The 25,195-nt window shown below is 43.7% G+C and overlaps 1 protein-coding gene across 2 annotated transcripts in view; it reads right to left on the bottom strand.

The window, feature by feature from the left end:
- Positions 1-892: 892 nt before the first annotated feature.
- HMCN1 (hemicentin 1) overlaps positions 893-25,195 on the bottom strand; it is a 287,686-nt gene continuing 263,383 nt past the window's right edge. Inside the window, exons 97-110 of one of the 2 annotated variants that reach the window (XM_077332660.1) lie at positions 23,980-24,129; positions 22,758-22,895; positions 21,957-22,078; positions 20,153-20,390; positions 18,267-18,329; positions 16,878-16,997; positions 16,521-16,655; positions 14,312-14,425; positions 12,891-13,016; positions 11,318-11,446; positions 10,337-10,687; positions 5,803-5,922; positions 4,603-4,729; positions 893-2,977 (exon numbers count right to left, since the gene is read on the bottom strand). In XM_077332660.1, coding sequence (XP_077188775.1) covers positions 2,611-2,977; positions 4,603-4,729; positions 5,803-5,922; positions 10,337-10,687; positions 11,318-11,446; positions 12,891-13,016; positions 14,312-14,425; positions 16,521-16,655; positions 16,878-16,997; positions 18,267-18,329; positions 20,153-20,390; positions 21,957-22,078; positions 22,758-22,895; positions 23,980-24,129 — 2,300 coding nt within the window. In that variant the 3' untranslated portion in view covers positions 893-2,610. The remainder of the gene's footprint in view (positions 2,978-4,602; positions 4,730-5,802; positions 5,923-10,336; positions 10,688-11,317; positions 11,447-12,890; positions 13,017-14,311; positions 14,426-16,520; positions 16,656-16,877; positions 16,998-18,266; positions 18,330-20,152; positions 20,391-21,956; positions 22,079-22,757; positions 22,896-23,979; positions 24,130-25,195) is intronic. The other variant, XM_077332659.1, reaches the window with a different exon arrangement.

The raw sequence follows: 25,195 nt of genomic DNA, 5'->3' as shown, positions 1-25,195 counted from the left end.
ATGCTCAATTGTAGATCTACCTTCCCTAAAACCAGCTTGTTCCTGTGCCAAAACCTTCTCCTGATCAAGCGAGATGGCAAATTTGTCTAGAAGGTGCCTGGCATAGAATAACTATCAGACTAATAGCCAGTTTGGTGTAGTGGTTAGGAGTGCGGACTTCTAATCTGGCATGCCGGGTTCGATTCTGCACTCTTCTTTTTCATCTTCTTCTTGTCGTTTGAAGGATCATTTCTGTTATCCTTCTTGTAGAAAGGAATCACAACCACCATCTCCCAGTCCTTAGGGATATAGCCAGCAGCATCAATATATGTGAATATTGCTGCTAGAAAGGGGGCTCACCAGTCAACATTCTCTATAAGGAATTCAGGAGGGATCCCGTCCAACACAGGACTTCTCGGCCTTTTGGCTAAGATCAAATGTAATCTAGAGCAGTGGTCCCCAACCTTTTTATCACTGGGGACCGGTCAACGCTTGACAATTTTACTGAGGCCCGGGGGGGGGGTAGTCTTTTGCCGAGCCCCTGCTCCACTTGTTTTCCCGACGGCACCCCTGACTTCCCGCCACCTGCTGGGGGGTGCTTCTAGCAGCAGCTGCCCAGTGCCACACCAAGGGGGAGCCCCAGCCATGGCGGCCGCTGGAGAGCACCAAAGGTGAGCCGGCAGCAGAGTGGCAGGGCAGCCCCTGAGGCAGCAGCCGGGAAGGAGTACGAGGAGGAGTCGCGGCCCGGTACCAACTGATCCACGGACCGGGACTGGTCTCCGGACTGGGGGTTGGGGATCACTGATCTAGAGAGTCAAACGCGAGGAAGACGATCATTATTCCATTTTTCCTGCATTATTCCTTCAAAATGTAACTCTTCAGATAATTGGCATGTCAGAGCACTCTTGCTATATTTCATTGTTTAGAAAGAATGTGAATCTTTATTTTGGCTATTTTCCACTATGTAAACAACACTCTTTGGTAAAAATACTTCTTTTGAGGAGGGGACCTCTTGATATTGCATAGAAAATAGACACAAGCAAACAACTCTTTATATATATATGTACAACATAGAGAGACACACATATATTCTTAAAAATAGAATACATCTTGGCAAAAATTACTTCCAGAGTTTGTTACCACCTTATACAGTGTATTGACACCTAACAATGCTCAACCGGGCTTGGTGGGTTGCGTTTCCTTTTTAGAAACCTGTTGGGGGTAGGCAAATCACCATCCACTGTAAGTTCTTTTGTCATAGATTGGAGGAGATGGCTGTCTTTCCTTATTCACTGAGCCACAGATTCTGCGTTGTAAACACCAAATACTTAGCCGGCTTTCCCAGTCTATGGACCATACCCAAGTTGGCAGAGGTTATAGAAGGAACATGAGAAACAGAAAACGTAGATTTGCTAAATCACCCGAGTAAAAATGCCTTAAGGCAGGGGTAGTCAACCTGCAGTCCTCCAGGTGTCCATGGACTACAATTCCCATGAGCCCCTGCCAGCAAACGCTGACAGGGGCTCATGGGAATTGTATTCCACGAATATCTGGAGGACCTCAGCTTGACTACCCCTGCCTTAAGACATGTGCAGATTGGAAACGACCATGTAGGTCCTTTTCCAAGATGTGAAGGGTTTCAGATGTTAGGGCTTGGATCCAGCAATGTGTGGACTGTAAGGAAAATGTACTTAGTGCAGTTGTGCAGGGGCCGCTGCAACACGCAGCATTTAATTCCATTTTTAAAAATTGTGTCAGAAGAAATACTGTACTTCATCTTATGTCTCATGCAGAAAAGAGAGCAGGGTTGCAATGGCTTTCATTTAGTGGAAGCAGACATGGCAGAGCAATTGTAGCATTTCTGCAAGGACTGCTGTACATAGAGACATCTTCCATGAATGCAACCCAAGGTTTCTAAGTATATAACTTAAAATGTAAAGCATGGATGTGACAAACTTTTGTTTGCAAATGCACGCATCATCACTGTTTTTTTTTAAATCAGACATCTACCAGTTGTATGACAAACCTTTTATTTATTTGTTTGTTTTGCTGTGTAATGTGTGAACTGGCCCTAATGGAATTCACACGCTGTTTTTAAAGATCCCTGTTTCTATTGTCACAAGTGTAGAGATGCTTAGAACTGTGATCCTTTGGGTGTAGCGGGGAGGGGGGGGAACTATCGCCACCAAGCCTTGAAAAACAATTAAGAACTCAAACATTCTGAAATAAGGTTGCACTTTTGTGAGAAATAAACTTTGTTCTATCTTCCTGCTAGAAAAAAAAGAAAGATTAATCATTTTAGCCTACCACATTTGACGGCTAAAATGCCACCTAATTAGTACTTCTAAACAAGTAAGGAAGAGTCAGCAGAACGATCTTTGGAAAGTGGCTGCTCCAGAGTAATAAATAAAGCAAGTTATTCAGGTTCTGTGGTTTATAGTCATTCTTGTCAAGTTGGAATGATGGGGGAGACACACTGGCAGCTACAGGAAAGGAACAGGGAATAGCACCAATCGTTTTCAAGTTGCAACGGTCTGAAGATGAGGCAGCAGAGTCATTCTGGAAGTGGCGACACCCAGTGGCACGGATGCATGTGGTTATCATACTTGGATTACTGTCGGCAGTGCTTTCCTAGTATGGATAGGCAGACACGGCAATATAGACTATGAAGGTCGTCTGATATTCGATGGCTCCATCGGCGTTGTACGAGAGAGCCCTGACTCTCATTCGATACGTGTCTGGCTCTCGCAGAGGCCTGGTTGTGTAGACCACGCCTTTCAAGTTCTCATCTCTGAGTGCAAAAGGGATTGCCAGATCCTCATTGACCACGAGGAAAGTTGTCCTTGGATGCATCACTCCGTCTTCAGTGTAGGCCACTAGTCGGATTAAATCCTGATTGGCTGCAATCCCAAATGGGAGCGAAACAAGTTTGTATTCCAAGGCATATGGGCTCAAGGCACATTCCAGATCATTAAGCGGACAGTTCTTGAGGCAGAACCTAAAAGGAAACACAACCATGAAGGGGCCAGTCTTTTCATCTACTTGACTTTCCTGAAAGAAGGACAAGGGCTTGTTTGTTTTCAATTTATGCCATCTAGAAAAAGATGGACTCATCTTTAATTTGTGTACAAGTTAAATGAATATGCAGCAATATAAAATTTTGGGGGGTATGCCCCCTTTAGAATGAGGGTCACCTTATATTTACAGTTACCTTCATTTTGCTGTTATAGTGAAACAAAAATACGTGAGAATTAGCTTGTTGCAGATTATGTGAAAACACCTAATCTGCCACAATCTGATTCTGCTCGCGTTGCCACTGCTGCTTGTTTTCCATGGCTGGCCCTGAACTCCTGATGGCTGGCATTAAGCATGAATGTCAATTGGCACAGCATGAAATGTAACAAGGATTGTACCACCATGTCAGGTGTTGTTACCAAAAGACACATGTACTATACATTATGTGAGATACACATGGGCCTTGTCTACTCATATTTCCCTGGTACTGAAAAAAAAATCAACACAACGGCATCACTTTAGCATTTCTCCACTTAGTGTTGCCCTTAGAGTTGATAGACTTAAGACCATTGATAAGCCCTCATAGTTACTACATTCTGAGTTACTACATTCTGACATCATAACTGTCAGATCCTAAGTAACAGCATGAATTAGGGCCGTCCCATATCTGTGCTTTGTCCTCCCCTTCCTGGCTGCTAGCAGTGGAGAGAAGAGATGAGAAGCAGGTGTTGATTTGATCATTACCCTTTAGAGTAGGTTTTCTAAACCAAGGTATTGTGAAATCCTGGGGTTTCTTGATGGCTTTAGAAAAGTTTTCCGAATGGGTGGAAGTTAATGAAAAATACATTTTTTTGAATGTGTTAAATATTTAGCAGGTGATGTGACCATGTATAGTCATGTCAATCCCCCCCCTCCAATGGCCAATGATGGCCCTGGAGAAGGGGAAGGGGAGGGCCCCCAAGTGGGTGTGTACACAGCTATGCTTCCTAAACTATGCTTCTGCACAATTGCAAGACTTCTGGTGTTTCTCAAAGCCTGAAAAATGTTTCACGGGTTTCTCAGGGGTAAAAAGGTTGAGAAAGGCTGCTTTAGAGCAGGGGTAGTCAACCTATGGTCCTCCAGATGTTCGTGGACTACAATTCCCATGAGCCCCTGCCAGCATTTTCAGGCAGCGGCTCATGTGAATTGTAGTCCATTAACATCAGGAGCCTCTAAATTAAAAGAGCCTCTTGTGGCGCAGAGTGGTAAGGCAGCCGTCTGAAAGCTTTGCCCATGAGGCTGGGAGTTCAATCCCAGCAGCCGGCTCAAGGTCGACTCAGCCTTCCATCCTTCCAAGGTCGGTAAAATGAGTACCCAGCTTGCTGGGGGGTAAACGGTAATGACTGGGGAAGGCACTGGCAAACCACCCCGTATTGAGTCTGCCATGAAAACGCTAGAGGGCGTCACCCCAAGGGTCAGACATGACTCGGTGCTTGCACAGGGGATACCTTTACCTTTAACATCAGGAGAACCACAGGTTGACTACCCCTGCTTTAGATCAGCTGCTTATGCATTGACTGTGTGTATAATTTCATTCCAGAAAAAAAACAGGAGATGGTTGCATCATACCCAGAAAGAGGATCTCGCTGATAATTTGGAGGGCAAGGAGTATCTATACACTGATAGCTTCCTCTCATGTTGAAGCACATTCCATTTGGTCCACAGTGGATGTTCTGTTCAAGGCACTCGTCTATATCTGATCGAATTTAAAAAGAGAACAAAGAATGTCAGGTGAACAGTCCTTTCAAATTTTAATTGAACTAGAAGAGTTGGCGTTTATACCTCACTTTTCACTGCCCAAAGAAGTTTTAAAGCGGCTTACAATCATCTTCCTCTCCCCAGAACAGACACACTATGAGGTAGGTGGGGCTGAGAGACCTCTGATAGGACTGCTCGGTCAGAACAACCCTGTCAGGGCTGTGTCATGCCCAAGGTCACCCAACTGGCTATATGTGGAAAAGCAGGGAATCAAATCCATCTTGCCAGATTAGAAACCAGATTTTTAACCACTATGTGCTGGCAGATTTACCCTGCACCTTTGGAGCTTATAGAGGCACTATGGTTTATATTCATTGGAATTCTGGATTTCCACTTGCTGACAACTTTCTCATGCATACCTCCTCCCCCCACCACAAAGGAAGCTGGAAATCCCTCAGAAAATCTCATTCCTTGAGTACAGGAGATTCCCAAGATCAGGATGAGGGCAGTATTTCAGGCTGCCGCAGAAGGGAGAAGGCAAGAAAATTGCACTCGATAAGCAGAAATCTTTAAGCAGAAGCATACTTAATCTAAAAGCATACAAGGAGGCTGTCTGCAGAGGAACAATGGGAAAATGCCAATGTTGGGAAAGTAGCTTTGACAGGAGACCTCACAACCTCTGCCACTGCTGGCCAATGGAGCAGCAGGAGCAGAAGACCTTTGTAGCACCAGCACTGCAACATCACTTGCGGTGTAAACCCAGAAGTGACATCACTGCATAGGCATGATGCTCTAAGATTCATCCCAAGCTCTATGGCTATACCATGGACTATAACCACCATTGCCCCCTGCATTTCCCAGGGACTGCCGATGACTGGGCTGGTGACCGGGCTGGCAACTCCAAGTGAGGCACCCAGGTTAATTAAAACCTTGAGACCTTACCTCATTGCATCTACATTAACTGAGAAATTCAAATCTCTCCTACATGGCTGCCTGCCAAGGCATTTATTCATTCCGTACTCAAAGCATCACATTATATAAATCGTTCCCTTTGCCAAAATAATTTCTTACCTTGGCACGTTTTGCCATTGGCCATTACCCGGTAACCAACTGGGCAGAGACACTGGTAACTCCCTAGAGTATTCCTGCACTCATGCTGACACACATCTCTGGTCTCACATTCATCGATATCTGCAGAAAGCATGAACATAAGCATTAGAATGGTATGGCAAAGAGACAAACCGAGTTTGAAAAATATCTTTGAAGTAAGACTTCGGAAATTGATTCTTATGGAATTAAAAACAATCAAAGTCTTGTGCGCATATTTTACTAGGGCTGTTTTGAGTGATGCAATAGACCGAGAGGAACCCTCTCATGTCCAACAATTCTGTGCTTAAATTACACATGCATTTAAAGAAACCAAAACACAGCATGGCTATAGGATGTTGGCCTGCACACTATTAGAAGAGCAATATTTTATCAACCCCTTCTAACAAAGAAGAGCGGATAACTCAGAGTTGATCGATTCTGGTTTTAGAACTCACTGGAGATGTTCGGAAATAAGTGGATGGGGCCAATGGCTGTGGCTGAGAACCAGTCAATATCGCTCTGAAAGTTGGCAGGGAAGGGGCTGAATGACCAAGCTCAATGTCACACATGTCTCCTGGGAGTCACTAATATGATGGATGAATGGCTCCCCAGGAGCAAATCTGTCCTTGGCCAAAAATGCCTTCCTCACACCCTCAGTGAGCTCAAAATTAGGCAATACTAGTTAGGACTGGAATTTCTAAGTTGGGGGTGGGGAGGTGAGTAGTGAAGTAAAAGCAGCCAAATAAAATCTGGGAGACTGACATGCTGGAATTTAGAAACCAGTGACAGATTAAGACCATCAAGAGAGTTAACCAAGGCACTGGTGTAAAACACCAGTCAAATGCAAAGGAAAAATGATGACACAGATCAATCACATGAATATTAACACTATCAACAGAACCAGTGGCAAGAGCAAGAACAGTAGCACAGCCTCAATACAATATCAAAAATGTCATGGGAGCCATCCAGTTTCAAGGGAATTCCTCTTATTCGTATACGTAGGTGCCAAATTCCAGTATATATGCAGATACAGCTGTTTTTAAAGGGTTACTGAAAAGGGAGGTTCCAATATAGCATGCAAGGACTTCATTTCTTTACTGTGCATTCTGTTTTTTTATCATGTGCTTAGTTAAAAACATGGATACCTTGTTTTTCTTCTTGACTCGAGGTACCTTGCAAGTAGTTATTAAAACTAAGTACCTAACCCCCCTCCCCCCCCCCGATGCCTGCAGCTCATAGCCCTTCAAAAGCCCTGGCAAGCATACAAGGCCTACAATCCCTCCTGAAGATAGAAAATAAGGGAGCGCCACTCCAGGGAGCCCATGTCACAGTCAGGAGGCTCCAAGGGAAAAGGCCCAAACTCTTGTTAATATCAGGCAGGCTGTAGAGTTTAATTGCCATATGGGAAAATACCAAATCAAGCAGATCAAGGGGAGGAGACATATTGGTAAGTGCTACAAAATGACCTGAATGGCTCAGGGTAGTGATCGCCTCAGATCTCAGAAGCTAACTGGGCCAGCTCTGGTTAGTATTTGGATGGGAGACCACGAAAGAAGACCAGAGTCATGATGCAGAGGCAAGTTATGGGAAAACACTTCCTAATGTCTCTTGCCTTGAAAACCCTCTGAGATCAATGTTAAGTCAGCGGCAATTTGAAGGCACATTCCACTTCACCACATGAAACTAGGGGGTGGGGGATTCGGAGGCCCCCTCTTTAGCCAAGTATATTTTAAGATTATCACAGAATCATAGAGTTGGAAGGGGCCATACAGGCCATCTAACCCAACCCCCTGCTCAATGCAGGATCTGCCCAAAGCATCCTAAAGCATATTATGTATTGTAAATAACTTTTAACTGTACCATACTTATGGAAATGTTATCAGCGAAGTCAAGGTTATTCTTTTAATGAAGCAGGATTTTGGCATGCATTTGTCATATGAATATCTAGTTAATTACTGGTGCCAATTGTCCCATGATTATAGAGCCAGTGAACTGGCTACAGAAATAGGTATCGCTGAGTGGGCTTAGTTGATATGTGGTCTGAAAGATGAGAGTGTAGAGACAGGATTGCCCCCTCTGGGCTCAATGGCACTCCTTGGAAGTAACTGAAGACTGTTCACCACTGAGGCACTGTTCCTAATGAAAAATTGACCAACAGAAGATGTCATGTGGAATAGTTTGCATTATAAAAGGAACAGGACCCCGTTGGTGTTTTTCTCATATTTGCAAATTCCGGTCACATCAACTGTTCCATGATTAATGGTCGCCCTGGAGAGCAGGGAGGGAAACTGATCCTTGGAGTAAATAAGGCTGGTCCGCACATCAACGGACATCACTTGATGTCTCTTAGCAGAAGGGGGGAGCTTCCTCCCTTGGAAAGTACTGTGTTTGAGGTAATCTGTCACAGCTCATTCCAACAGGCATCTCACTGTCTGAGGCTGCAGTCATCAAAGTGGTGTCAGTTTGTATGTGAGTGACAAATGGCCTGAAGTGGGTGATTTATCAGAATTGCCCAACTGTTTGTCCTTCCCGTTAATTTCAGTGGAAAGCAGAGTACAACCACTTTGTCCCACAAAGAGAAATAAGAGGGCTTGGGGCTTGTTCACTCTCTCACTTTGTTATCTTTATTATTAATGTGTTACAAATTATTTGTTTTATAAGTGACTTTAAAATTTTTCTTAGCTCCCTTGGATGAAAATAGTGGCAGAAGGCAGGCAACAAGTGGTCTAAATAATTAAATAGACAAGCCAAAGGCAGCTTGGCAGATGACTTGGTGTGGCCTCCACCCTTCTCTAAATGAAGTGAAGGCACCCTAGAGATTTCTGTGCCGTTCCAGATGCCTCTGGTGGCTGGCTATCCCTATGCACCAAGCCCTTGCCAGCTGTGAAGCTGCACCTCATGGGCTACTTTTGGTCTAGCCAGAACAGCTTCTTGCACAGATTTGTGTGGGTAAGGGGCCATATCCAAATGGAAAGCAGCAGAATGCCCAATTATACAACATGTCCATTCTGGCCTGTGGCCTTCCCCATGGGAAATGCAGCAGCAGCCCTGCTCCAGAGTCACCTTTCATACTGTTTGTCTGGGACAGAGGCCTTGAGAAATGGTTCCATTTTACTTCCTGCTTCCTATCACCGAGGCCTCAAATGATGCTGAGGAGCATGCCTTTGGACTGAAGTCTGGCCATCCCTGGGCAACAATATGGAAAGGAAGGAAGGAAGGAAGGAAGGAAGGAAGGAAGGAAGGAAGGAAGGAAGGAAGGAAGGAAGGAAGGAAGGAAGGAAGGAAGGAAGGAAGGAAGGAAGGAAGGAAGGAAGGAAGGAAGGAAGGAAGGAAGGAAGGAAGGAAGGAAGGAAGGAAGATTGATCAACCAAGTTCCTTGACCTTGCTGACTTGTAATGGGCACATTATAAATTAGGTTGCCCATTACAAACTTCACCTTTCTATTTGTACTTAAGGACAAGATAGGCCTTGTTTTGTGTTGCACCCGTCATAAAGCCACCAGAGTGTAGCAAAATGCTCTATTTCAATGAATCGTCAATAGTAATTTGACAGAACAAAACTTCAAGACCTGCTGTCTATAGATCTTATGAAGTGTTTCCATCCATATAAAGGATTTTAGCCCTATAGAATGATACTTTCTCACAGATACACATGGTCCCCTCAAAAAAATGGTGCTCCATAAGAATGGGGGGGAGGGGCATTTTGAACTGCATAAAGAGGAAAGAAAGTCTTACTTTGCAGGCAGAAATTGTTCTGTCCACAGAAACAGTTGGTTGTATCTAAGCCAGAACTTTCCACCAAAGGAATATTGCAGTACCCTGAAAACACAGGACTTTTCCAAATTCCCATTTCCTTGCTTGTAAGTTCATTGTTTCTTCAGGGAAACATAACAAAAATAGAGGCCAATAGCACCTTTAAGACCAACAAAGATTTATTCAAGGCTTGAACTTTCAAGTGTACTCTTCCTCAGACTAAATGAACAACCATCATAACTGTCAAGAAATGGTTATTAATTTAGTCTGAGGAAGAGTGCATGCACTCGAAAGCTCACACCTTGAGTACATCTTTGTTGGTCTTAAAGGTGCTATTGGACTCTATTTTTGTTGTGCTACTTCAGACCAACACGGCCACCCACTTGAATCTATCCTTCAGGGAACTATGTTGGACATAAACTACTATAAAATAGAATTGACCACTAGAGGGAGCCAAAGCACATATGGCAGGGGACCTCCCCAAGAAACAGGAACTTACAAAAAAGGAAAATGACAATGTAGAAAAGCTCACAGAGTAAATATGATGATGTAATAGAATGATGATTCTACAAAATATTTATCAGCTGTTTTGGAAGAATGTCATGGTTACAAATGGGAGGAGAACACTGCTATAGAGCAACTCACAAAATAGCGCACAATATCCGTGTGTAAAATATCCTAACAGTAAAGTGAATCAACAGCAAAAAAATATTTTTTTTTGAATATGCTATATATAGAGACATATACACAAATGTGACATTTACCTACACATGTGTTATTTCTTGCCTCATAGCCTTCAGGGCAAGCCTCTCTAACATTCCTTTTAGTCCTGGAGATGGGAATTCTGCTGTTCCTATACTCTGAGTAGGAGCTGTAGATATTGGAGGATTGTCTGAAATACTGCTGAGGTCGATAGTTGTCTCTCACGGGGGAGAACTGTGCATAGTTATAACTATTATAATAGGTGCCATAATTTGGCAACCTCTCCAATCCGGCGCAAGATTTGCCGTCGCCTAATAAATGTTGTCCAGGGGGACAGATACACTTGAAGCTGCCAGGGCTGTTGGCGCATTGATAGGCACAAGGTTTAGGCACTTGTTCGCATTCATTAATGTCTGCTCATGTGGCATCAAATCCAAAGCAATGAAGCATGCCACAAGGGGAAAGGGGAAAAAAAACACAAAACATGAAAAGCATATCAGTCTGTGGACCAACTGACATCACAATTGTGATTCTGAAACCACAAAGTCCAGCCTTTCTGAGCTAGACATAGGCCATGCATTAGTCTTTGTGTCAAGCAGCTCAAGAAAACCACATTATCATCATGACTAAAGATCATTGTCAGATATCCATAGAAATCAGCTAGAGATCGTCTTAACATGGGTATCCCATGACAAATTAAGTACTCAATCAGTGCAATAAATGCTGAGTTAGATATAGACTGGGGCAATCTTCTAGTGCTGTTTTTCTAGGGCCATTTGCATGGCCAGCCACCCAAATTAATACACAGGAGACACAATGAAGTGCATTGATGCATCTCAGGTTGCTCCAGCCATCAAGGTACAGAAGGGGCCTAGATACCCTTCTTTGGCCTGGGTAGTTGCACTAGAAGTCTTCAAGAAGTAAGTTATCCATCTGAACAGTATGCTGACTTCAAGGACTTCTTAAATGTTTGTAGCTTAAGTAGCAATCAAAAATAATGCAAACATGCATTAATATATATCTGAAACTTTCTTCAAACTTACCCATACACGGTCTTCCAACTCCCTGGGATCGGTACCCTCTTGGGCACACACACTGGTAGCTTCCTCGTGAGTTTTCACATATCTGGTTGTATCGGCACTGATGAGTACCATCTCTGCATTCATCAATATCTAACAAGGAACATGAAGTCTTAAAGGAAGCTGAGTTTTTACGGGAGGAAGTAGTTATTTCTCTTTGTTGACTTTGTTAGCATACAGAGTTTATTTGTATTGCTGCCCAAAGCTTTCCCCAGCTGCATCTCATATCCTACTACTCCACTCAGCTTGAGACCCCCTCTGGACAGAGTCTTCTCCCAGACTGTTTATGCACCGGGAACTTCACTGCCCCAGCTCTCATGCAGGAGTACAAATTGGGGGTGGATGACATGCACCCGGCCAAATGCTCCCCCATGTGGGTGCAGGAAGAGATGGGACAACCTGCCATGACAAAATCTCCAGTGCATAAACGGTCCCAGTGGGAAAGTCTCTTTTGCTGGAGGAACAGTCTCTCGGAGGAAGTCTCCTGTTGAAGAGAGCAGTTCAGAATGCCTGGACATGGAGGGGCACTACATCACTCTAAGGGTGTATAGGTGTTATCACCGTGAATAGGATACCTCTCTTTATCTTAACCTGCAAATTGCCCGGTGACTCACCCTCTCACACTTGGTTCACTCATGCTCTTTACGTGGCCTTCCATGGAGACACATGTCTCTGCAAGTGTCCCTAGGAGCTACAATGCCCTCATACTCCCACATACATGATGCTGGCCAAGCAGGCCAATTGTAATAGGGACAGTATTCTTTAGATAAGGTTTCTTTCTCTCCTTTCAACCGCAACATGAATGTGAACTGGATCTACTTGAATAAATTTAACTTTACCTTTTTTTTTTGTTGCAATGTATTTATTGAGAGATTTATTTAATGCACTCGGAATTAAGCTTCTATGACTCGGCAAAACTCTGCTATATTATCCAAATATCCCATTAGCTCCTTCCATCAGCTTTCAGAATTTGGGGGTTAACATATTGGCCATTTGCCTCTTGTGGCACAGAGTGGTAATGCAGCAGACATGCAGTCTGAAACCTCTGCCCATGAGGCTGGGAGTTCAATCCCAGCAGCCAGCTCAAGGTTGACTCAGCCTTCCATCCTTCCGGTAAAATGAGTACCCAGCTTGCTGGGGGGTAAACGGTAATGTCTGGGGAAGGCACTGGGAAACCACCCCGTATTGAGTCTGCCATGAAAACGCTGGAGGGCGTCACCCCAAGGGTCAGACATGACCCGGTGCTTGCACAGGGGATACCTTTTCCTTTTACCTCTCCTTGTCTTACTCTTCAAAAGAATACACACCATAACATTCATCCATGAGATAACAGGAGGCCTAACAAAAACATTTTTCTTTGTGATGATCATGTGGATATGCATAAGTGGCCTCCATATTTAAGATTTGGGAATTGTGACACCCATAAAAAATACCACTCGGAAATGGGTTAGGAAGGAAAGAGATGCTATGGAAACCATTGGAGATCTGCTTGTCAGGCACTGATTCTGAAAAGAACATGGCAAATAGATCTACCTACCTATACATGTTCCATTTTCTGATTTGGTCATACCATTTGGACACAGATCAATGCATTTATAGCCCCCTCTGGTATTCTTACATAGCTGGTCAGGTCTGCATACATTTTGCCTGCATTCATTCACGTCTTTAACGATAAAGAAGAGAGTTACATTTGTAACCAATTTCATCAATACCAGCTGCATTCATATGCAACAAACCACCATGGTTCGTCACTGTGGGAATGTTTCTCGGAAATCCTCAGCCATTGTCCGGAAATTAATAATTTACCCATTTGTAAGCCAAAACAATCCAGTTCTGGAAGTAAAACCATTGTTAGCAACCATCGTTGCTGTCAGCTCGGGAGAAGAGAGGTCATTTCTGAGAGGTGTGTAAGAGGAAGGGGTGCCTGAGACCAAGGATTTCCAAAGCTCACGCCCATAATAATAAACCTTGCTTTGTGGTTACATGTATTTAGATGGCATGACAAATCTGTTAGTTCATGACAGACATGAACTTGTTGACATGCTCATTTCCACTTCCTCCTCTGCTTGCAAGCCAAACAATATTGCAGGCTTCCTGATTTCATAGAATCATGGAGATGTAACGGACCTCCAGGGTCATCCCTTGCACAATGCAGGAAACTTTACAACTACCTGCCCACCCACAGTGACCCCAATTCCATGCCCAGATGATGCCCCTCCTAAAAAGAACAGAATCCCTGGCCACGTCTGCACTGCAGGAATCCAAATTCTTATGACGTCTGAATGCAGGTGCCTGCGTTCAGATACCACAGTATGGAAGAGTTTCATTCAAGGTTTCTCGGTCCACAAAAGATGATCAAACATGCTCCAGCATGAGGGAAGGAGGAAAAGGGTGTACCAACTCAGCAAAGCATCAAGCTTGAACAGAAGTTGAATCAGGAAATAAAGACCAAGAATCCAAGTTCTTGAAACCAAACATCTAGCATTCTGAAAGACTAAAACCGAACTGCAAATTAAAAACTCCAAATATTACTCACTTGAAATTTTGTTTTGCCTTTTCATTTATGACACAGAATAACTTTAATCTGATTAACCATTGACCTCCTGAAGACTCTGGAGACTGTATCAAGGATTTTCAAACTTCACAAGAAGTATATTAGTGACTATCACAGAAATTAGTGGACTTAGACAGCTCTTAAATATCATTAAGAGCTGTTCAAGAAGCTCAATTTGTGTACAGATCTCTATTTTTAAGGTGTAAGAGGGCTTCTTTAGCCTTATTTAAACCATGGATTGGTACATGGATAGTTACATATTTCTGTGGGAATCCAGGATTGGATGCATATGTGGCCTATGCATTTGTTTCATATGTTCACCTGCACAGCAATTGAACAGCTCAGGTCTCTCACAAATAAACCTTGTACTAAAACAACTTGCCAGTATCTGATCTATACCATACCCATGCATTTTCTGCCTTTTAACTGATATCCTGGATCACATCCACAGTGGAAACTTCCAATGGTGTTGAAGCAGCGCTGATGACAGGGGTTGGAGTCTTGGCATTCATTAAGATCTGTTGAGTAATACAGACACAGTTTTGTTTATTTTTCACATTACAGCCCAGTAATACCATTAGCAGTCAGACTCCCTCCTCTCACTGAGGGGCATGTTACAGTATAAAAGAGCCAGAAACACCATTCTTAATATCACCTTAAGTGCAGGTCACCAAGATGGACCAAGTTGGATGCCAGCCTGGGAAATGAGATTCAAGATGCCATTCAGAGTAGCTTGCTGGCTACTTCCCCCTCCTTGCTCTGGAGAAATGCATGACTTTAGAACAGCTTTTTTACCATTGAGGATCCCTAAGCCCCTGAAGTGGTGGGATCATGCAGAAAATGGTTAGGAAGCAATGGTATCTACATGCTCACCCAGGGCCCCTACCCTTCTCACCTCCTCCAGGCCGTCATTGGCCACCATATATGGTCATATCACCCAGTCAGTATTGAACAAAACATTGAACAATATTGAACAAATACTGAACAAACATATATAAAATTAACTCTCACCCATTCAGAAACCTCTTCCAGGGTTGTCAAGAAACCCCAGGGTTGAGAAAGCCTGCTTTAGAACAATAGGTCACCCAGGCCCTATTTATTCCCTTGGTATAATCCCATTATTACCCAAGTCCAACTTCCTCTTCACCCACTACCCTTGATTAATACAATGCTTAAGTCTATTCACTTCCCCAGCTACCCTTCCCATCCAGTGCTTGCAGAGCTATCAAGACTCTCACATTTCTTTGTCTACCTCCTGAAAACCCATTATTGTTTTCTGGCAAGCACCTATAACTATGGCACCCTGCCACCCAGCAATGGGTATATATGCCTTGGATCCCTCCTCACACCCTCACGTGCCTGCAGGTCTACTCCAGCCATTCCCAGCCTTTTTATGGTTGAGAAACATCTGAAACATTCTTCAGGCTTCAAGAAAACCTGGAAATGACACCGTTGTGTAGAATATGGTTGGGAAGGACAGCTGTGTACACCCAGGGTCGCTCCCCTTCTCACCCCCTCCAAACCCATCACTGGCCATTTTGGAAGGGGAGGATGGGTCGACATGACCATATATGGTCATAGGTAAAGGTAAAGGTATCCCCTGTGCAAGCACCGAGTCATGTCTGACCCTTGGGGTGACGCCCTCTAGCGTTTTCATGGCAGACTCAATACGGGGTGGTTTGCCAGTGCCTTCCCCAGTCATGACCGTTTACCCCCCAGCAAGCTGGGTACTCATTTTACCGACCTCGGAAGGATGGAAGGCTGAGTCAACCTTGAGCCGGCTGCTGGGACTGAACTCCCAGCCTCATGGGCAAAGCTTTCAGACGGCTGCCTTACCACTCTGCGCCACAAGAGGCTCTTTATATGGTCATATCACCTGACAAATTGTTAACAAATTTAAAAATATATATAAAAAATTAATTAATTCCTAACCAATTGAAGAAACCCTTCCAGGGCTTTCAACAAACACCAGGGTTTCATGAAACCCTGGTTGAGAAAGCCTGGTCTATTCTTCTCAAAACACTGGCCATTTTGCTCATTGACTGCTGCTTCTGCGGACCTCTTCAAGGTTGGTAATTATTGCCTTTCCCTAAAAATCCTCCCTGTTTTTCTTAAGAACAAATTTAGAGTCCAGCGGCATCTTTAAGACCAACAAAGTTTTATTCAAGGTATGAGCTTTCGCGTGCACTCTGAGGAAGTGTGCTATGCACATGGAAACTCATACCTGGAGTAGAACCGCTCCCAGTAAACCGCTGCCAGTGCTGACAAGGGCCCATAGGAATTGTAGTCCATGGATATCTGGAGAGCCATAGTTTGGCTACCTCAACTAAGGTAACCTCTCAATGATGGTGGAAAATGCCATCAAGTCACATCCATCATATAGAGATCCTGTAGGGTTTTCAAGGCAAAACCCACTCAGAGGCGTTTTGCCATTGCTTGCCTTGGTGTAGCAGGCTTGGACTTCCTTGATGGCCTCCCATCCAAACTCTACCCACGGCCACCCTGATTAGCTTTCAAGATCTGATGAGATCAGGCTAGTCTGGGCCATCCAGATCAGTAACCTCCTGTTACAAAATAAGCATTACTGTTGTTGAATTAAAGTTATCTCCACACCTTGACAACTCAGACCATCTGATGTTCTTCTGAAGCCAATTCCACATCTAACCACACAGCGATAGGAGGCAATGACATTCTCACAATCTTGGCCAGCCTGGCAGGAATGCCTCCCTAAGGCACATTCATCAATGTCTGCAATAAAGTAGATGCTATTAGTATGGTCATGTATCACTATAGAATGAGTCACCAAATTACAAGGTCCAATCCACAAATATAGCCAGAAACTCGAATACAATATTAAGCCAGTGGCTGATTCTAGATATCTTAAATCAGGGTTAGATTATAACCATAGCGTTTCTGGGTTCTAATTAACTACTCATCTGGTTACTATGTTTAGTCTAAAATGATGCTTACCTTGGCATGCTCTTCCATCTGCAGATATGGTAAGGCCTTTTGGACATGAACAATAATAGGTTCCTATTGCATTGTGGCATGTGTGGGAACATGGAGTTTGGGATGTACATTCATCTTCATCTAATAATAGATAGAATCCAAGATAAAGTCAGTTTATTATTCTCACAATGTAGTTTAATATATAAGTAGGGTTGCCAGGTCTACTAGGGTGGGGGTTCCCTGCTTTCTGGACACACCTTGTCTCCCCCAAGCCACCCCCCTCCAGCCTGGACGATAGTCACTTTTTAACACAACATGATGATATCACCCAGAATTGATATCAGCATATCAAAGTAATCAAGGGGTGGGTGGGTAACCAGGAGTGTTTTAAGGATTTGTAGGGCCCGTAGCACTAGAGCCAGTTTAAGGATTTGCAGGGCTCTAGCAGAGCACAATTTCAGCAGGAACAGCCAAACTGGGGGCAGAAAGACACCCAGCAGTAGAAAGAGGTGTCCCTCCAAGTGCTCTTAAAGAGAGAATAGGGGGGAGGAAAGAGGCTATGACCCTGATCTATGGGGGGAAGGCAGGGCCCATAGCATGTGCCACATGGATAAACCAGCCCTGGGGTAATGCTCTGTTTTTTTGACAAAACTCCATGGTTTGAAGCAAATTCTACCATAGAGTTTTGTCCAAAAGCGAGAGCATCGCCCCCAATGTCTCTGACATGCTGCTGTCACTTTTGGGTGATGTCAGTATTTCAGAAAGCTCCCAGAAAGCACTCCCCATCCTCCACCAACAGCACCGATGCACCTGGCAACCCTATATATAAGTGTGCCACATGCAGCATTAAAAATATAAATAGGTGCTTCTACTTCATAATTTCCAAGTGCATACTCCAATGTTTTCCCCCCCCAGTTCTTCTACAGCTGGATTATCTGTCAGTTGCAGTAATCTCTGAATGAGACAACTATATAAATATACACACCAATTGTTTGTATATATTCACCGTAGCTGAGTATTCTCCCCTTCAAGTAAAACCAAATGGAGCACATGAGGAAGTCGGAAGAGAAATGTGTGCTGCACAAGTCGTTACTGGGCAGGAAATATCTAGTGATGCCAGCCTCCAGGTGGGATCTGGGGATCAGCTGGAATTACAGCTCATCTCCAGACTTCAGGCATCCATTCCACTGGAGAAAATGGATGCTTTGGAGCTATAGCATTGTTCCCAAACAGGCTCCCTCCTTCCTTTCCAGGCTCATTCCCCAAATCTCCAAGAGTTTCTCAACCTGGGTCTGGCAACCCTAACCCCTTCCCCGGCCAGGGGGACCTGGCAGCCCTAGAAGGTTCAGCACTGTGGAAGGACAATACAGTATTCTGAGTATGTGGTCAAGTAATTGGCCGTTTTCTTACCTGAACAATAAGGTCCAGTAGAGTCCAAACCAAACCCATTAGGACATTGGTTACTGTGGTCTCCTGGGGATAAAGGAAGTCAAAGGTTATTCAGATTCCTGGAATGTAATCATCACATGCCTTTTCAGAAGCTCTTAATTGGACCACTGCACATCATGTTTGAAAATTTTCCTATCCCAAACTAAATATTGATGCAAAATATACTGCCTTCAAAGAGTACAAAGTGTGTTGTTAATGAAAGCCAGTGAGTCCAAAATGAAAAATAACTTTGTTAGTCATGCTGTCCTGTCTCAAGCCTTGTGTATTTATTAACTCAGAATGAAACGGAACAGTTTTTCTATTGCAAAATATGAAAAAAGTCACAGTTGAAAGTGACTAATTATAGAATCATAGAATTGAAAGGGACGGCCAGGGTCATCTAGTCCAATCCCCTTCCATATGCAAGACACTCACAACCCTATCGCTCATCCACTGTAACCTGCCACCCCTTTGAATCTTATATTTTACATTCTGTTCCCATTGTTAAAATATATTCCAAATTGACAGGCAAAGTTTAAGATCCTCAAAGGTGCCTTTGTCCCAGAAAAAAAAGTTTATATAATAATACATAGCAAAGAAGTAGAAAGCTCTGTTGAATGGTAAAGTTTTCCTTTCCCTGGAAACATGCTAAAAACCAACCTTGAGCATCTTTCAGAAGTTGAATAAAACCTTTTCTTTGATTAAACTTTAAAAAATTACGATATATACTTGCATATAGGCCGAGTTTTCCAGCACAGTTTTTAGCACTTAAAAGACCTTCTCAGCTTCTACGCAGGTAATTGATTAACAGCCTGGCCCCAGCCAGCCAATTGCAGCATTGCATTTGCAACCTAAGCTCTTTGCAAGTGAGCTAATTACTCCCAGCTAACCATTGCCTTCTGCAAATATCTTGAAAGCTGAGCCTACTCTGGCAACTTGTAGGACATCAATGGTTTGATTGAGGGATTCTGATATTTTTCCCCCTTCTTTTCCTAATCACTTCTTCCAAACTATTCTTTTGGTTTCTGTGGGTTGGGGTGGGGTGGGTTTTGGAGGTGCTTTGGGATTTCTTCAGTGTTTCTTTCTTCTTTTATCTGAGGGGCAGCGTTGTTTGCCTTTTCTTCTTGGGGTTGTGTTTCTTTTAAAAGTTGATTTTTACAGTTCTTACCTTCAGTTTGAAGTTTTACAGTTCTTTATTTAAGTGTTTTGTTCTGGGGGGCACTGTAGCCCCCAGTTTGGTAGCTGTTGTACTTGCTATAGTAGGTTGCCAACTTTGGGTACTATTCTACTCTGGTTTGCTGGCCTGGGGGGCACTGTTTGGTTCTCCTGCCAGACCTCACAGAGCAGTTCTGTCAGTGCTCTCTCAGGGTGTCTGGCATCGAGAGAGGAAGGGGAGGCAATTGTAAGCCACTTTGAGACTCTTTTGGTTAGTGAAAAGCGGGATACAAAACCCAGCAGCTATTTATCCTCTTGCCTTTTCTGTATTTGTTGGTGGGGAGGCTGGATGGGAGAGCCTGTGATGATGGAGCATGGATTAAGCATTTAGGCCACCCTGTAAATTTACCAGTAGCCTACTGCATTTCGCACCCTCAGCTTTTATGCGAGTCAATAGTTTTGCCCAGATTTTGTGGTAAAATTAAGTGCCTCGGCTTATATGTGGGTCGGCTTATATGCGAGTATATACAGTAATGTTTGATCGAGTTAGTGGATTTCAGAGTATTTACATCTTGTCCACTGAGCCCAGGGTAGGGAGCTAAAATGAAATCTAAGTCAATATCCTCATTTTTAATGTGTTATCCATTCCAGAGGTTGTGACAACAATGTTATATCTTTGTACAAACCTTAAATGTACCATTTGCCCCAAATACCTTTTGCAATTGAAGCTCGGATTTTAAAAGTTAGAGTTTCTTCAAGTGGATTATATTCTGTTTCAATGAAGGAAACTTGGAGTGTTTCCACCAAGTAGGGCATTCTTCCCCGCTCCTGATCGTATGTAATGGTATGGTTCCATGTATAAGGGACGCTAACTCCATCTATGGTGAACAGCCGTGTAGAGTAAGCATAGAGCTGACCTGGGCCTGTCTGAATGTAATCTTCTGTATAATCCTGAAATGAATATCACAGCATAAATGAACCTCAGATCTAGGGGGCATTAACAGGACATTGGGCCACTCTTCCAGGTGTCCTATAAACCATATCTAATATGCAGGAATACACTATCATTAGTATGAGATTCCTTATAAATGCATGCAATTAATATAAGAGAACAAAGTTTATTGCTTTCAGTTGTTCCACATAGAAAAGAGGACCAGTTAACATCAAAATAGAAAAAAGATTTCGATATTCAGGCTTCAGTGAGAAACAATAGTGCCACTCCCCTTCACAAACGCATTTTTCGAATTAAAAAAACATACCAAAATATTTGATCTTATTTATCATGCTTGTAGCTGATGCATGAAATTCATATTGTGTCCAGCAAATACACTTTTCACTTTGGCAACCATCCCTGCCTACAGTCATCTCCTTATATCCCTACACTTTGAGTACATTTACTCTTCAGCAGGAAAGCACAGCACACAACAGATGAACAGTCCAAAAGTGAAATAATGGACAGGTAGAATTACTGCCAGTCACAGACAATTGAGGTGGAAAGATGCTTCTCTTTGTGGATCAGCTGTGGGGGAGAGAGGCGGTTCAAACCAGGCCCCTGGCAGACCCCCAAGCCATCCTACTAAGTGAACTATTAAACTATTTTGTGGGGTCGGGGAATTTAAATGGATCTAGGTCTTTTAAAATGCTTTGGAGATGAAAGATTCAGCTTTCATGAATCTTGCCAAATCCGAATAACAATATTGATCTTGGTATTTGGGTATATTGGCATATACTGATTTTTTCAGGCTGAATTTCCCTGTACCGAAAAAAACCTGAATTGTTTTGGCACATCCCTCATCAGTAGAGGTTTTTACCTACAGCAATGTGTACAAAAGTACTAATGGTGTAATTCTCAGTGGAGTTACATTCTTCTATGGCTAGCAATGTTAATAGTCTAAGACAAGTGGAACAGTTTAGGATTGTACTGTACAGCAGTGGCTCCAAACCTTTTTATCACCGGGGTCTGGTCAACACTTGACAATTATACTGAGGGGGGAGCGTAATCTTTTGCTGAGGGACATCGCTGCGGCCTGAGCTCCTGCTCCACTTGCTTTCCCACTGGTGCCCCTGACTTCCTGCTGCCCACTGGGGGCTGCTGCCAGCAGCATCTGCGCAGTGCCATGCCAAGGGGGAGCCCCAGCCATGGCGGCCGCTGGAGAGCACCAAAGGTGAGCCGGTGGCAGAGTGGCAGGGCAGTTCCCGAGGCAGCAGCCGGGGAGGAGGACGAGGAGGAGCTGCGGCCCGGTACCGACAGATCGACGGACCGGTACCAGTCCCCAGACTGGGGATTGGGGACCACTGCTGTACAGTACAGTCCTATGCAGAGTTACTCCAATCTTTGCCTATTAAAATCATCTGTCCGAGACTAGAGGAACTCTGTACGGGATTGCCCTGATCAAATTCATGCCTCTAGTACTTCCAGTCCTTAAATGATTCTCCTATAGGATATAATGCAAGCAACTCAGGATCATGAACTGTATGAAAGACTTAGGATTGTAGCAATGTCTTGAAATGATTTACCTTTACATTAACTTGAGCTGAAGACTGTAACTGTAGTACATAGCCACTGACAACAACATCTAGGAGCAAAGAACCGTCTGGGTCCAAGCCGCGAGCTATGTGAGTCATTCGTAAGATTTCCCCTGTGAATCATAAGAATAAGTCTAATGGGTCAAGCAGATTGCCCATCAGTAACCCTAGATTTGAAATTAATTAAGAAGCAAACCATGTAAATTTTCATTTAAGCTGTTTGCTATATCCACCCTCTTGGAGTGGGTAGGTGACAGTGGTTACAAGAAGACTTTATAACCAAAACAATGTGGATGTTAGGTTCTTAAAATTTATTTTTTTTGTCTAGTCAAACTTTTTGCAGTTTAGGAAGATATGATCTTCTTTACACTACTACCCCAACCCCTTCTGATCTGCACCAGAAAGTAAAGTGCTCCTAACTCAATAAACCTTGATTGTTAGCCATGCAAGGTGGAAACATGTATCTCAGTTTTGACTTAAAGGTAATGGTATCATCTGTGCAAGCACCGGGTCATGTCTGGGGAAGCACCGGGTCATGTCTGGGGTGACACCCTCTAGCGTTTTCATGGCAGACTCAATACAGGGTGGTTTGCCATTCCCTTCCCCAGTCATTACTGTTTACCCCCCAGCAAGCTGGGTACTCATTTTACTGACCTCCAAAGGATGGAAGGCTGAGTCAACCTTGAGCCAGCTGCTGGGATCGAACTCCCAGCCTCATGGTCAAAGCTTCAGACAGCATATCAGCTGCTTTACCACCCTGTGCCACAAGAGGCTCTATCAGTTTTGACTTACCTGTTGCAAATTCGACTTGTGTCTCTCTCTTGAAAACAGCATTGGTAAGTGAAAACCCATTCAAAGCCTCTCCAATTTCCCTGGCAGTTGTCCAATAAATAGGACTTATAATAGAAACCAAAGCTTTCATCACGGGACCTGAAGGGCAAAAAAAATAAGCACAAGCAAAATGACTTTTAAAAAAAAATATCCTTTCATTTTGCCTTCCAGAAGGTCACCAAAGTGGTTTTAAAATTTGACATTTTTATAAACTTCCTCTTTTGTTACTTATGACATGCAGCCTCCATGAGAAACCATCCCAGTCACTCTTCAGGAAACCAGTAGATCAAGGGGATCCACAGAGACTCCCTGGTTCCTCTCCAGGGAGAAGAATCACAGAATCATAGAGTTGGAAGGGGCCATACAGGCCATGTAGTCCAACCCCCTGCTCAACGCAGGATCAGCCCTAAGCATCCTAAAGCATCCAAGAAAAGTGTGTATCCAACCTTTGCTTGAAGACTACCAGTGAGGGGGGGGGGGCTCACCACCTCCTTAGGCAGCCTATTCCACTGCTGAACTACTCTGACTGTGAAAAATTTTTTTCCTGAGAATTTCCTTAAATGCACAATGGGGGAAGAGACAATGAGAGAGGGAGAAAAAGCAGGGGATTTGATCACCCCAGTAAAGGCCTCTGTATATGAGGGAGAGATGTGAGGCAGCATCCTCTCCTCCTATGCGTTCCTGTGTTAAGGAACGCATATGCTCTGTGAGGTGTTAGGCTTGGAAAACATCTGGCAGACTTCTCACATAAAGGGCAGGGCTGTGCCAATCAAATATTTTAATGATATCTACAGTGTAAATCATGAATCAGTTTTCTGAAGCTTGTTTACCCTGTAGTCAGGCATCTGACAGCATTCATATTCATCATACCCTCTTTGGAAAATGGCGTGCACCATGACTATCACATCATGCAAACTCAGAATCTCCTATTTCATTGGCCTTATGACTGGACAAGTATACGTCTTGCCCTGCAGACAACTAATTTGGCACTCATGTTCTGACATAAGAGGAGCTTTTAGGAACATGCCCACAAAATAAACACAAGAGGTAGCACAAGGTGGGTTAATATGGGCCATTCTTACCAACTCTAAATCACTGTGTCAATTGAATAAATGTGTGGAAGTTTGACAAGCTCAAAGTACTTGAGTACTAAAGAATCTGAGTACTGAAGAATCAGACATACCAATGCTACGAGGAATATTTGTAATCTTGGTTTGTATTCTTCTTCCGTCGAGATCTGGATTATCTATTATGGTGGCATTCAGGAAAGCTATTCCAAACTCAACGTCGTTAATATTGCCAATGACACTTCCTCTAGCACGTGGAGGCCCACCTATTGCCAAGAAAGGAGAGGGGGGAAATCTGTACAAATTCTTCGCTTGCAATAGTTTGAAGAGGAAGAGGTGTGATTGCTCATGCTCAGAGTTGTAAAGTGATCACAGGGCCTTCTCTGATTAACTAAGCATAACATGAAACAGCACAGCTATCCCCAGAGGCCCACCCAGAGCTGTTTTCTGAGATGACGAGTCCTCTGGGTGAAAAAAGCAATTATTGTCTGACTCCACAATCCACTGTTAACACAACAAATGATTGCAGAAAAAAGAAACCGACCAAACTGCTTGGAGAATTCAGGCAGGCACCATGCAGTTATTTCGTTAGGATCTTGGCCGGAACACCAGAGTATATTAATCATACTGACACATCAGACTTCTGTGTTCCAGTGCCACATTTCAGGAAATAACAACTTAAAATATAGCAAGTGTTGCAAGCAGCAAGGACATCTGTGTGTGTGCGCGCGTGTGTGTTTTTAAAAGAATTGTTTACAACATTTACCCAGATTTCTACATATGTGTACATTTTTAGGTACAGAGATCTACAAGTAAGTTCCCTTGCATCCCACTACATTTTAACAATTTCCAGCCTTTCCAAATGATAAACGGTAGTATTCCTTTGCAGAAATTTGCCATTTCCAAATTTGTCAGAAAAACTCACAAAAGAATCTCTGTTAGTCAGAATCAGCCATCAGTCCTCCAGCCCTGTACTACCTACACTGACAGACAGAGAACAAACTGGTAAGAATCAACTAAAAGAATTTCCCCAAGATATAGTTGTTTACTTTTAGGCCCATTATGCACGGCCGCCAAAACGTCGATTTCGGGTCACATGGAAAACGCGGAGGGGGAAGACGCGAAGCAAACCGCTTATGCACGGGACGGGACACAACGGCGGCAAGACCCAGAGTAACTGATTATGCATGTGGTGACTCCGGTGCCGCTTCTGGTTGCGCCCTGGTCGTCCGGAAGCTCCGCTTTCTTCCGCGTTCCACTAACGTGGCTTTTTTGGCGGCGTGCACCGAATTTGCGGTCAGTTCCAGCCGGCGCCGCGCGTTATCGGTGATT

This window comes from Paroedura picta, chromosome 4, assembly GCF_049243985.1.
Source record: "Paroedura picta isolate Pp20150507F chromosome 4, Ppicta_v3.0, whole genome shotgun sequence".
Taxonomy (NCBI): Eukaryota; Metazoa; Chordata; class Lepidosauria; order Squamata; family Gekkonidae; genus Paroedura; species Paroedura picta.
Note: the sequence above shows the minus strand (reverse complement) of the source record. Positions and strands in the feature narration are given on the sequence as shown.